Source organism: Micromys minutus, assembly GCF_963924665.1.
Source record: "Micromys minutus genome assembly, chromosome: 9".
Classification (NCBI taxonomy): domain Eukaryota; kingdom Metazoa; phylum Chordata; class Mammalia; order Rodentia; family Muridae; genus Micromys; species Micromys minutus.
In genome coordinates, this window is record NC_137978.1 from 49,292,512 (window position 1) to 49,306,314 (window position 13,803).

General features: G+C 47.8%; 1 protein-coding gene across 11 annotated transcripts in view; it reads right to left on the minus strand.

The window, feature by feature from the left end:
* Positions 1-9,973: 9,973 nt before the first annotated feature.
* The window catches only part of SRRM1 (serine and arginine repetitive matrix 1), a 31,185-nt gene continuing 27,355 nt past the window's right edge, over positions 9,974-13,803 (minus strand). For all 11 annotated transcript variants that reach the window (XM_080921723.1, XM_080921726.1, XM_080921727.1 and 8 more), the window contains 3 exons: positions 13,595-13,790; positions 11,850-12,059; positions 9,974-10,958 (listed from right to left, as the gene is read on the minus strand). In XM_080921723.1, the coding sequence (XP_080777849.1) occupies positions 10,851-10,958; positions 11,850-12,059; positions 13,595-13,790 (514 nt within the window). In that variant the 3' untranslated portion in view covers positions 9,974-10,850. The remainder of the gene's footprint in view (positions 10,959-11,849; positions 12,060-13,594; positions 13,791-13,803) is intronic.

Here is a 13,803-nt window from a genome sequence, read left to right on the forward strand (position 1 = left end):
TTCCGGCTCCCTACCCTCCACGCCCCACACCTTTGTCAGTTCACACAGTCCTTGTGGGCAAGCAGTGACCCTTGACCTTGGTATTTCTCAGCACCAGCTAGGTCATGCCTTTCACCACTACTCTGAGCAGAGCACCCAGAAAGCTGGGCTGAGACAGCGAGGAGCTCAGATACCTCTCAGCAGGGAGGAAGGAAAACAGACGTGGACTTTCCAGCCCAGAGAGACCTGGGAATGTTGCCGTGGTCTCGTTATTTGTCAAATATTACCCAATTTCCTCTGTTCAGAAGCTCTTTGAGACGACGCCGTGGGCTTTAGTCAATCTGAGAATAGAACCATCAGACTTGTCTGACAGAGATAAGCGTAAGTTTTAAATAAACCATTAAACCTGTCTGTGGCCTTCTCGGCCTCAGCCACATTCCTCTGGATGGACTCAAGGTTTGCGGCGCTTCCCCGGCAAATAGAGGTCCATACACCTCCACAAGTACATGAACTCACCCTGGTCATTCTTCACATCCAGGTGTGGCCTGTTCTAACGGGGTCCAGCGAGAGTTTGTTTGAGACAGGCTGTAGAGACCAGTCTGTCCTGGAACTCCCACCTGACTCTATCCCCCAAGAGCTGTACACAAAAGTATGCCACGATGCCTGGCATTTCAGTGTCTTTAGTTTTGTTCTCGTGTAGCTAAGCTGGCTAATTCTAGTTTCTCTCCCTCCTTTCCTTCTTTCCTTTTTAAAAAAAGATTTATTTATTTATTATATACCAGTGCACTGTAGCTGTCTTCAGACACACCAGAAGAGTGCACCAGATCCCAAGACAGATGGTTGTGAGCCACCATGTGGTTGCTGGGATTTGAACTCGGGACCTCTGGAAGAGCAGCCAGTGGTCTTAACCACTGAGCCATTTTCTCAACAGTTCTCCAGCCCCCTTTTCTTTTTTTTTCCTTCTATTTCTTCCTCTTTTTTGAGATATGATCTCATGTATCTCAGGCAAAGCTCTAACCACTATGTAGTTGAACTGATTCTCCTACCTCCACCTCTCAAGTGTTGGCAGCACAGTGGGTATTCTTTCTGTTTTTTTTTGGGTTCCCTTGGGGGTAACAAATGGACTGTGCTTGTAGTTTCGCATCCGTGCCTGAGCTGGTTCGGTAGGTTTGTTCTTCACAGGCACGTTCATGGGTAGGTGTAGAGATGGATTCCAGGTTAAGTCCAGGAGTGACTTCGCCTTGTAAGAGCAAAGCCATTGTTCCTGTTAACCATGGAGGCTTAGGATGAGCTGTGCTCTGAGCCTTTGCCTGCTTTTCCTTGTGTGTTATGCGCTCAGGAACGTAGCTCCTATTCATTCACTCAGTCATTTTGATGTTTATTGAGAGCCAGCCGGGCACTAAGCCTTGTCCTGGGCCATGAGCTGAGGTCATGAGTAGAACAGAAAGGGCAGTAAGAACAGAATCCTTTGTGCACAACTGGCCTCAGTTTCCCTGTCTCCAAAACAAGACATTTTGTCCCCTGAGCTGAAGTGTCTGTGGTGTGTTATACCGTGAGCACACCTTGCCCATCAAACCTGAGTCTCTACCTCAGGCTCCTGGAAGGGCCTGGGAAGGAGACCTGGAACCCAAGAGGCTGGGAAGCTGGGTGGTGATGGGCTCAGGTTGCAAGCTGGCCTGGCCTGCTAGCCGGCCTGCCCTCAGCCCCTCAGTGGGCCTTTGTCCTTCTCTGGTTATTGCTCAGGGTCCCTGCTTGGCCCAGGGTGGTCTGATCTGACCCTTGACTCACCGTGTGACCCTCCATCTTGGCCCCAAGGCATGCTGGGATCCTAGAATACCAAGCACAGTTCAGATATGAACATTTTCCATCTGCCTCATCTCAGGCAAGCCTCTTATTCTCTCCTGTAAAACGGGGGTGAGAGGCCCACCCCCTCCAACTGACAAGAAGTGGTTTGTACGGTAAGCATCCTGCTTCGGAATGGTCAAAGCTGCTGCTGTGGACTCCTGATGAGTCTCTCTCACCTTCCGTGGACAGAGGGTAATAGAAAGTATAGGAAAGGCAACAAGCCCAGCAAACAGAGTCTGGGGACCTCGGAGCTCAGCTCCACCTTTCGCTGGATAGAAGATCTGAAATCCCTTCTGCTGCTGACCTCTTCCTTGTAGAAGCAGAGGCTGAGGACCTTTTGCCTTCCGTCCCCCCAGAGCTCTGAGCACTTTGCCTCAAGACGCATTGTCTGAATGACCCGTTCCACTAAAGCATTTCCTGACCAAAACTGATGTAAGCAATTCTGGTTAATTCTGGAAATTCCAAAAGTAAGGGAAAACGGAATGGAAGCTTCTGGAAGGGGTTCTTGTCTTTCTCTCCTTCCAGCAGCAACCCCCTCAAGTGGTGGGAATGATACTAAGGATAACAAGGGATCCTCTTGGCCTCTGTGTGGGCTGGGGTCTTTGTTGACCTCTGACCCCTAAAGCCACCGCTTTAAAGGAAGAAAGGGTACAGGACATGTGGAACTCATGGGGAGCAAGCCACTCTGGAAGGCCTGGATTAAGAATCTGGGGCCTGCTGGGTATGTGGTGGCACACAGGAAGCAGAGGCGGGCAGATCTCTGTTGAGTTCAAGGACAGACTGGTCTACAGCGTGAGTTCCAGGACAGCCAGAGCTATGTAGAGAGACCCTGTTTAGAGAAAAAAAAAAAATCCACAAAAACCCAAAGCAAGCAAACAGTGAAGGAGAATAAGTAAAGATGGAGATGCTGGTCCCCCACTGCCTTCTCCTCAGTCAGGTGTCCAGTGTGTGGCTGACTCACTTCCTGATACCCCACCTCCTTCACGCGGTGGCGGCGCCTTCCCAGTGTGGCTGCTGTCTCCAAGGAGAACCCAAAGAAAACATTAACCCACAGGCGCGGAGTGCATCTGTGGAGTTCCGAGGTGTGCAGCCTCAGTCTCAGCCCCGAGGAAGCCAAGCCAGGTAGACAGACCAGTGTAGACAGGCTGGTGGTCGGCTCGGGGAGGCAGCTCCGCCATCAGCCGGCTGGGCTCACTCCCCCAGACCTGTGTCCACACACTGCTACCAGTGAGTCTGTGAGGAGCGAGTAGGTGCTCAGGTGCCTGGAGACAGGGTTTTTTTGTAGTTTCCGGTTACCTTCCATCCACCTCGAGGCCTTTAAAAGCCCGCAGCTGCCTGCACTCAGGAGAGAGGCTGTGACATTGGGCACCGGTTTGTGCTTACAAGGCCAACACCAGGTAGACCAAGGCTGGAAGAGTGCTGCTTTGAGCCTGAGCATCAAGACCTTGGGGTGGGAGTAGACTGCCTAGCATGCACAAGGCTCTGGGTTCAGATCCTGTCACAGGGTTAAAAAAAAAGCTGAATATAATTTTATACTTGGAAGCTGGAAGCACCAAGATTAGTTCAGCCTAGGTAGTAGGAGATCCTATCTAAAAACAACCAAAATCCTGTAATTTCAGATAGTACCTTTTGTTGTTTTAAGGGAACTCAGAAGGTAAATGCCTGCTGGTTCACTGGTGTGGGTGTCAGAGCTCGGACCCGGCTGGAGAGATAGCTCAGTAGTTAAGCACATTTGATGCTCTTCTAGAGGAGCGGAGTACAGTTTCCAACACTCACATCAGCTAGCTCCAGGGGGACCAACACACCTCATCTTCTTTGGTCTGTGCTCCACATGCGACATGCAGATACTTACACATGAGGACACACACACACATACACACCACATATTTTTAAATTAAACAAGAAAAAGCCCTTCAGGGCTGGAGAGATGGTTCAGTGGTTTAGCACACTGGCTGGTCTTGCAGAGGACCTGGGATTGGTTCTCAGCACCCACGAGGTAGCTCACAATTGTCTGTGACTCCAGTTCCAGGGGATCTGGGACTGTCTTCTGACCTTCAGGGGCATTGTGTGCACACGCTGGGCACACATACATGCTGGCAAAACACCCATTCATAATAAATACCACCTTAGCCCGTACATGTTAACTACATAGTGACTTATATCAGTTTTATTACAATAGAGCTTTGGAAATGCCACAAAACAAAGTCTTGTGAAAATGGTGGCTTACTTGTAGGACACTCTTTTAACCCGTGCACCGCTCCAGGTTCAAGCCCTCCCAGTATAAAACCAAGAGAGAGAGAGAGAGAGAGAGAGAAAAAAAGACTCTTGTGTAAATTCCCCCAAATGAAAGGTGAAGACCAGCAGCCCTTAGCCCCTCCCTGCGCCCATGAACCCAACCCCCACTGAACAGGCTTAAAATCCTGTAGGGACCTTTGACAGAGGGATTGAATGGAACAGAAAGAAGGGGTCCTTCTATGAGTGTTCAGAGTTTTTGGTGACTGGCACTGGGGACAGCCCAGGAGCACACCCATGGTGGTCAGAGCTGAGCCCTCAGCAGAACCCCGAGGGAGCCTGAGGAGAACAGCATTCATCACAGTCCTCAAAGGGCGCAGACGGAGCTGGAGCCACAAATGGGGACCACACAGCCACTCCCTGAATATGACACCCCTGGGATGGAGCCCTGCCACCCACCAACAGAGGGGTGTGGGGTGACTCAGGAAGGTTTGTAACCCTGCGGTAAGGCTCTCTGCATCAGGGACACAGTACACTGGCATCCTTGGGCTGTAGTTTTCTGTAGTCCGGGGGTGAAGCCGCTGCCCAGAGCAGGATTCCCAATCCCAGTGGGAGGACTGGGCAGCCATCTGCTCACTGCAGCTGTGGGGAGGGCTGACTCAGTGCAGGGCAGGACCGAGGCAGAGAGCCTGCCAGTGGGAGGGGCTTTCCCTTCCCAGCCAGTCTTCTGTTTGGCTGATGCCAATGCTGGGGTCAGATGATGACCGATTTCCTGCTGAGCCCTCTGGAATGTTTGGAACTCAGCAAGGACAGTCCAGAAGTTTCTGTTTCTCTGGAAGGCTCTGAAAGGAAAGTTCTAGATAAAGACTTCTAGCTTTGTTTTTGTCCCCTCCACCCCGGCCTTTCCTATTCTGGGGCCTTCACTGGGGTAGAACAATGGCTCTGAGACACTTGTGCACTTCCTGTCTCACATGGGCATTTAAGAATGGTTAGGTTTTGTAGACAGCAAGGCACACTTGTCTCCAAGACCCAAAGACCCACTGAAAATGTCCCTAGTTTTCCGTTCTGTACAAAGCATCACTTCATTCTACAGATGGGGAAACTGAGGCAGAGAGGTTGACCGGCCTGGGAACCAGCAGAGTTGGTTTCCAAACCCACACCTTTAGCCTCCCTTTCCTTGCAGCTCCCTTTGGCTTCCGATGAGGGAGTGTTAGGTGACAGGAAACAGGGAGACAGACTGACTTTGAGGTGTGAAAGCTGGGCCTGCTCCCTGTCTCCTGCTTGCTTTTGCTAGTTGTCCCTTCCCCTCAGGACTTCAGTTGCCTTATCTCGTAAGGGCAGATAATTATAGCAAGCGCTCTCCCGGGGTTGACCTGTGAATGAGAAGAGCCGGTCATCTGTCACACGCTCGCTCAGTGCACTGGGAGAAGACACTGACCAAGTGAACAGCCCTGTTTAGTCACTGTGATGACTTGAATGTAAAAGATCCCCTAGAGACTCATGCATTTGAACCCTTGGTCTCCAGCTTGTGGGAAGTTGTGAAACCTTCAGGGCATTGTACACACAGGTCACCAGGGGCAGGCTGTTTAAGGCCACAGCCAGGCCATGTCTCTAGTTTGGTGGGACTTCCCGATTCACCAAGATACAAACAAGCCACTTTCTTGTTTGTGTAGCTTTTCATTCAGGCACATCAAAACCTTCCTCTGTGGTGGACCCTTGTCCCGGATGAAATCAGCAGGCACACTCAGAGATGGCCAGGTATGTGGCAAGGATCCGGGGCCTGCTGCTCTTCATCGGAGACAGTAAGAGATGGAGGGGTCACCAGCCCCCAGCCTGAAGATTTATTTGCTCCCCTCTGCTTCCCTTGAGTTCATAGAAGGAAGGGAAACTGAAAGCGGGATTCTATAATCTTGTGAGGCCAACCCACAGGGATGTGGGACTTTCTGGTGACGTAGCTGAGTCATCCCTGTCTGTGAGTTTCCCTGCACTGTGCTCCTGTCAGGAAGTCTGAATGGCCTGCTGACCTACCAAGCTGGACTCTGGGTGACGCTTTCTTCCTTTCCTTTCTCTCTTTTTTGTGTGTTTCTTTTGTTTTTCAATACAGGGTTTCTCTGTGTAGCCCTGGCTGCTCTGGAACTTACTCTGTAGACCAGGCTGGCTTCAAACTCAGAGATCCATCTGCCTCTGCCTCCTGAGTGTTGAGATTAAAGGCGTGCACCACCTCGTTCTAGCTGCGACTCTTTATTGAGTACCTCATCAGTGGCCTCCCTTGTCCCAGGAAAAGCTGAGCCACCATGACACACTTGTTTGCTTTCAATAAGCCCATGTCTATGTCTCCCCCATACGTGTTGTAAAGGATACAGTCGGACTGGAGAGATGGCTCAGTGGTTAGAGCTCTAACTGCTCTTCCAGAAGTCCTGAGTCCAAATCCCAGCAACCACATGGTGGCTCAGAACCATGTGTAATGTGATCTGATGCCCTCTTCTGGTGTGTCTGAAGACAGCTACAGTATACTCACATACATAAATATTAAAAAAAATACAGCCATAGGTCTTGACATTAAGTCCCTTGTGTAATCTGAAGCACCCAGATATTGCTTAGCCTGTTTCCCACAGCACCTAGCCCTGTATCCTCACTGGCTTCTGAAAGAATGACAAGACACATGTCTTACTTCAGTGAAGGCAGTTCCTAAAATGTCACATCTTTTGGCAGAAGTGAGCCTAGAGCATTACCAGACACACCAACACAGCCTATAGATCTGTAAGAGACAAACAGAGCCCCAGAGAGAAATAGGGGCTTGCTCAAGTTCACCAGCAAGAGCTGAAACAGGTCCCAAGTTCTCACACCTGGACACACTGTTCCTCCACTTTCTTCTCAAAAGGAGACTGGCTCAGGAAAACTAGAACCGTTAAATGTTTAAAGACGACATCCATGGGCTGGAGAGATGGCTCAGTGGTTAGAGCACTGACTGCTCTTCCAGAGGCCCTGAGTTCAAATCCCAGCAACCACATGGTGGCTCACAACCATCTGTAATAGGATCTGATGCCCTCTTCTGGCCTGCAGGCATACATGCAGGTAGAACACAGTATACATAATGAACCTTAATTAAAAAAAAAAAAAAAAAAAAAAAAAAACCAACAAACCAAACAAACAAAAAACTACATCCAGGATGGGAGATTCATTCCTGAAGAAGTCCCCTAGGAAGGCCAAATGTTTTGAGCCCTGAGCCATAGATAGTACTGGCCATGGACCAGTGGTTTTGCCTAGTTGTAGGATAAGAACAGCATTTACAAAGGGTTTGTCTCTATGAGCCTGGGTTCAGCTCTTGTGATTGCACTTGACAGGGACAGGCTGTGGGGTTGAATGAAAATGACCCTCCCCCACACCCACATAGGCTTCAATGTTTGAATTCTTGATGCTTAATTGGTAGGACTGATTGGGAAGGATTAGGAGGTGTGACCTTGGAAGGAGTGTCACCAGGAGTGGGCTTTGAGGCTTCAAAGATTCATGCCATTCCCAGTATCTTGCTCTGCCTCATACTTTTGTGGATCACGATGTAAGGTCTCAGTGGTTCAAGCTAGCCAAGGCTACATAGTGAGATCTTGTCTCAAAACAAAACCAAAAATAACTAAGTAAACAAGACAAAAATGGCATGAACTGAGGATGCATCAGGTGGCCTGTGAAACTGTCCCTGGCTTCTGTGACTTCAGCCTTTTTACCACACATCCACAAACAGCCAATAGCACCCAAGGCTCCAGACTTTTCTACCTCTCATCCTGACTTTACCCTCGAGGGAAACACTTTCTGGCAAGAACTACTGTCCTATAGAGTGTGGAAGCCATGGCATGTGGCAGAGATGACAGAACACTCAGATACAGGATACTTCCTGCCACCTAATATGGGTTGAACCAAGGCTTAGAGGAAGAGGTGGGCTCTGGATTTGACAGACAGAACCCACATCCACCCAGTGAGCTTCTCAAGTAGTGAGTTTCTTCAGCATGAAGCTACGAACTGGAGAAAAATGGGTAGAGCTGGGTGAAACCCAGGGAAAACTTGTGAGGAGGAGAGAAGAACCCTCCTGCTTCCAGGGCAAAGGCAAGGTGAGAGCGTAAAGAAAGGGTTTCCTGAGAGGATGGGATGGGGTGAATGTGCGTGCGCACAGGAACTGAGTTCAGGGTCGTCCTTGGCCGTGCAGCAAGGTCATGGTCAGCCCGCTTATGAGACCCTGCCTAAAATAGTAACAGTCAAAAGGAAAGATAATGGGACAAGCACAGGAGTCTAAGGACTCCATAGTTTGTCAGCTCTCTGTGGTCAAGCAGGGATGAGGCGCCACCCAGTGGACAAATCTGACGACAGCTGGGACCAGGAAAGAATGGACAAGCCTGTTCTTGGGACGGTGCCAAAAAAAAAATTTGGTTGCTTTGTTGAAATGTGCCATTTGACAATGGAATAACACTAATAAATGAGACAGGATCTCATTATATTGCTCTTTGGCCTGGAACCTTCTATGTAGATCAGGCTGGCTTCCCACTCACACTGGGCTGGAATACATTCTCAGTGAACGGCTATGCACAGTGTGTCTCACCTTACGGTTTATACTAAGGTCTCTGTTTAATTCATGAAGACAGTATGGAAATGATGCTAAACAAAAATCCAAATTCTGGTAATGTCTGTGTTCAGAAACAGGCCAGGAAGTGACGGTTTTGAGATGAGTGCCTTGAAGATGTGGACCTGTGCTAACACATCCAGCTCCACTGAGAAGCTGTGTAGCCAAGGACTGCTGTTCTGTCAGGCTTCAGTTGAGAAGAAAGCAAGCTCATGAACTGAGAGGTCAGTTATAAATGCTCCAAACGTTGGGCTAAACAGAAACAAAAACTAGCGGCCGTCACTGGTTTATACTGGTAGTCGGCATTCTAGAAGCTGAACACTGCTTCTCCTGTGCCATCCGGGTAAAGTGTCCACTTGGAAGAACATGGAAAGTTCTGCACATGAAACTATTTGTTTCTCTGTGTGGCCCTGATTGTGCTGGAACTCACTTGGTTGACCAGGTTAGCCTTTTAAAAATTTCATGTATTTTGCCAGCATCTATGTCTGTGTGAGGGTATCTGATACCCTGGAACTGTAGTTACAATCAAGAGCTGTCCTATGGGTGCTGGGAATTGAACAGCAATTCTTCCAACCACTGAGCCATGTCTCCAGCCCAGCCCCTGGTTTTTTTATTTCCCCTTTAATGTTAACAAAATATATTATGAATTATATGAAAGATTCATTTACAGAAAAAAAAATTACTAACGAGAAAGCTGTCTTTATATGTGTAATTTAAGTTCCTCTTCCTAAAATTTCCCACAATTTTTTCATTGGCCCTCTCCTGGTCACCCCCTCCCACAATCCTTTCTCCCTTTCCCCCTTCCCCTCTCCTCTGAGCTGATGCAGGTCCAGATTCTTCATCCAGGGATTCTGAAGAGTGTTCCAGATCCCAGCCTGGTCTACTGAAGTCTCAAGTGTCTTTTGATTAAAAGCCATAAGTAACAAAATACCCTTAAGCGTTCCTGAAATTCAGATGTGGGCATTTTGTATTCTAGTTTCATGTGTCAGAAATCACAATCAAATTTACCCATGCCTCCAAATACTCAGCTCAGACTTCTGGTATCACAAACACCAGCTAATATTTCTGCCTCACCCCTCAGGTCCACCTCCAAGTTCTGCGTGGGAGTGTGCCAGGCCCTCCACACCTGAGCACACCAGACACCCTGCCTTAACCAGCCCTGCTTTTGCTGGTGAATAGGCCTCTTCCCACGTACCAAGAACACACCACACATTCCCTTGCTCCAAGCAGTTAAAGTAAGAAGGGGAGAGCCCGTTCCATCACTTTCTTTTTTCCCTGTCCTTCCAGAAGGTGAATTAAAATGAGTGGCAATGTTCTTAAATTTAGAAATTTATTCTGTTTAATCCACAAGCTTTATATAGCTTTAGTTAAAAAATAAAATAAAATAAAACAAGTGAAACCAAGACACTGCCCAGGCCCCTCCAGTCCGCCCTCTAGCCAAATACAGAGCTTTTCCTGTGTGTGTCTAACTGGAAGAGTAAGAAAAACATAAATGGGAGCCACAATGTTTCATAAAACAAATTATGTAACTGAAGGGTCCTTCCTGGGTCTAGTAAATCGCCTTCACAAAAGAGGAAGGGGGGGAAGGAAACAAAACAACACAACCTGAAGGAGAAAACCCAGAGTTCTCCAACCCAGGGCAGCCTAGAGCCCGAGCTCTGCTCTGCTGCGCTCTAGAGCTGGGATCCCGCCCCACAGCAGATCCACAGACAACAGAGTGATGCTCACCCTCTCAAAGCTTTGTGGTACTTCAACAGTGCTCTCGCTTCTGGGCAAGCTCACAAACCTATACAAGGCTGGAAGCATAATTTACATGGGTGCTAAGATTCAAGAGAATGGGGGGAGGGGGAAGAAAAACAAAACAAAAAAACCAACCTCTTGGGAGAGGCAAGGGCATTTAAAGGAACCACAAGAATGCCAACAGTATTCAAACCCCCTTTTTTAAAAAAGAGATTTTTTTTTTTGGCTTAAAATATTTCACTCTAAATGTCAATGGAAGAATGTCACTAATACACCTTGGACACCTTTGTAATGTAAATCCATGCCCCTCTTTTTTAAACATGGTGAACTTCAACCTAGCAATTATTACAACAAATGTTATAGTCTAAAGCTCAAACACATTTTAGCAATTTTGAAATTGAATTGAGTACAAACCAAATAAAATTTACAACGTAACAAACATGTCCACCTAGGACGGTGGGGACACTTGAGCCTTCCGCATGGATCGTAGGGCCTTCTCCCGAAGGTGCCTCTCTAAGTCATCAAGGTTGTCATCTTCAGCCTCACTCTCGGTCTCCTGAAATACAAACCCAAACCAGGCAAATATTAAGTCTTAAGACATAGTAGGAGACAGTGAGTACAGACCAGAACCAAACTGCACCAACTGCACAGCTTTGCACACACAAAACTCACACAAAGCTCTTGAGACAGCGTTGCTTTGTAGCCTAGGCTTGTTTAGACCCTGAGCTTCTGATCTTTTCGTGTCAGTATCCCAAGAACGGGGCTTACTAGCACGCACACCACTATAGCAACTGATCTGGAACTTGAGCATAGTTAAGAAAGCCCCCAACCAGCTGTGCTCTATTCCTATGCTTACTATGCAAGTCTGAGCACCTGAGCTTGGACCCCCACCCCCCGGTGGCAGCACAGCTCCATGCCCAAGTGCCCAGGAGCTGGTCTAGCTGCGGTCCAGCAGCCTATCTCAAACAGTGAGCTCCAGGCAAGACAGCTGAGAAAGCTTGCCCCCAACCCTGATGACTTGTGTCCCATCCTAAGGAATTAACTGCAAATTGCCCTGACTTTGTAAAGTGCAATAAAAACATGGAAGAAAGAGACAGACAGATACCAATGGCATCTATGTGCACACTGTTGGGTGAGCACACACAGATCTTGCCAAGATCACATTTTCCCATTAAGTGAAGTTTTTTTCACTGCACTTATTTCCTGTATCTAGGAGTATGACTCAGTGGTAGCACACATGCCTGATCTACAGCAAAGTGCCCTGTGCTCAGTCCTTTAATGTAGTTTTAAGAAGTTGGAACATTCCAGCATTAAGCTTTACAAAGCCATCTATACTCGTCTTGATACTAGCAGGTCACCAAGAGACATCAAGATGCTACAAAGGAACAGGCAGTTGCTAGAAAAAGCACAGCCACTTCTCAGACAGCAGGCAGAGCGCTGTGAATACCTTCCTGGGCTCTGGAGCTGTTGCAGGCTCCTCCTGTGCTGATGTGGTGGCGGCAGCAGAGACAGCTGCAGGGGCTGCAGGAGTGGGGGTGGCTACAGCCACAGCCTTCTCCTTCTTGTGTTTTTTGTGCTTCTTGTGTTTCTTATCCTTCTTGTGTTTCTTGTCCTTCTTCTTCTTCTTTTTCTTTCCACCTCCTTCTTGATCAGAATTCTAGAAACCCAGAAACAGTGAAGTAATTGAGCTGATTAATGCATGTCTCACAGGAATGCAAAGCATTCTCAGAGAAGACAGACAGACACATTAAAGCCAGGGTCCACTCATACTCAGTTTGAGAGTGTCTCATTGCTCCCAGTTTCCTTACCAACTCTCAGCCAAGTTTCCAGCTTTAGGTTGTGAGTGGGGTGTCAACAGCTGGGGTCATGAGCTAACAACACAAGCTGCCTTCCAGCTCCTACGCATGAGCATTCAATGAGGAACAACGATCTATCTCTCACAGCACTAAGCTAACACACAACAGGATTTAATTTGCAGTGCCATGAGCCCAAACAATGCCAGGACAAACCACACATATTTTAAGAGTGAGAGAAGTTTGTTTCACTCCTCTACAGAGACGTTCCTCTTATAGGAGTTAGTCTTTCCAATCTACCATGTGCATCCCAGGGCCTGAACTCAGGCTTGGAGGCAGGTCCCTGAATTAACTGAGCTATCTCACTAGCTCAGATATTCCATCACAACAGGACAGCATCTTCATAAGCCCTTAAGTTACACCCTCACCTATAAGATATCCAGACCTACCTACTGAACACTGTGTTATTCAAACTGCAACCAACACTTCAAACACAAACTGACCTACAGCCAGGCAAAGTCACCTAATACAAAAGCTGACTGTAAAAATGCTGACTGGCTCATGCCATTCACTGAGTACCAGTAGCAGTTTTTGCTGTTCAATAGCCTAGAAAAGAGAATCAAATCTCAATTCAAAGTACAGTTTCTACTGAAAATCAACCACTCCCGTACTACAGGAATCCAAGATTATCTAACTAGCAGGGAGGTGGTGGTGCACGCCTTTAATCCTAGCACCTCAGGAGGCAGAGGCAGTGGCAGTCTAGAGTTCAAGACAGCCAGAGCTACACAGAAAAACCCTGTCTTGGGGGGTTGGGAGAGTATTTAACTGAACCATCATACACTAGATACTGATCTTTACACTAAACTTATATAAATTATTTTAACTAAATCTAACTTGTAACACCATTGTTTTTGAGACTGTGTAGCCCAGGGACACCTTGAAATAAGACACCAGCCTGCTTCATCTCTGTCTCCAGAGCATATGCCACAGCACTGGGCCTGCAACTTTCTGCCGTCCCCTAAAGATTTTATTATTTATTTTATATAAACACACTGTAGCTGTCTTCAGACACACCAGAAGAGGGCATCAGATCCCATTACAGATGGTTGTGAGCCACCATGTGGTTGCTGGGAATTGAACTCAGGGCCTTTGAAAGAGCAGTCAGTGCTCTTAACCACTAAGCCATCTCTCCAGCCCTGCAAATTTCTATCTATTTTAAAATTTCACCTACTAATTAGTTTTTATGAGGTATAATTTTACAAGAACAAGGCTGAACTCATCTTGAACTCCTGACACTGCTTCTGCCCACCAAGAACTGGGATTGTCAAATACTTCCCCCACCTACCCCACCCCTGGCAGCTTATTTATAAAAGATGTCCAAAAGCAAGTAGGTACATACCCTGGCAGGGGACGGGCTTGGAGTTGGGCTTTTAGCCTTTTTGGCTGGTACTGCAGGGGACCAGTTTGTAGAGGGTGACTGAGACTGCACGGGAGAGGGAGGTGCTGGAGGCTTTTTAGCTGCTGGCTCAGGAGATCCAGAGACAGATCGGGAAGACGAAACCCTTCTTACGGACTGAGGGCTTGGTGAGGCAGCCCTAGATAAGGAGT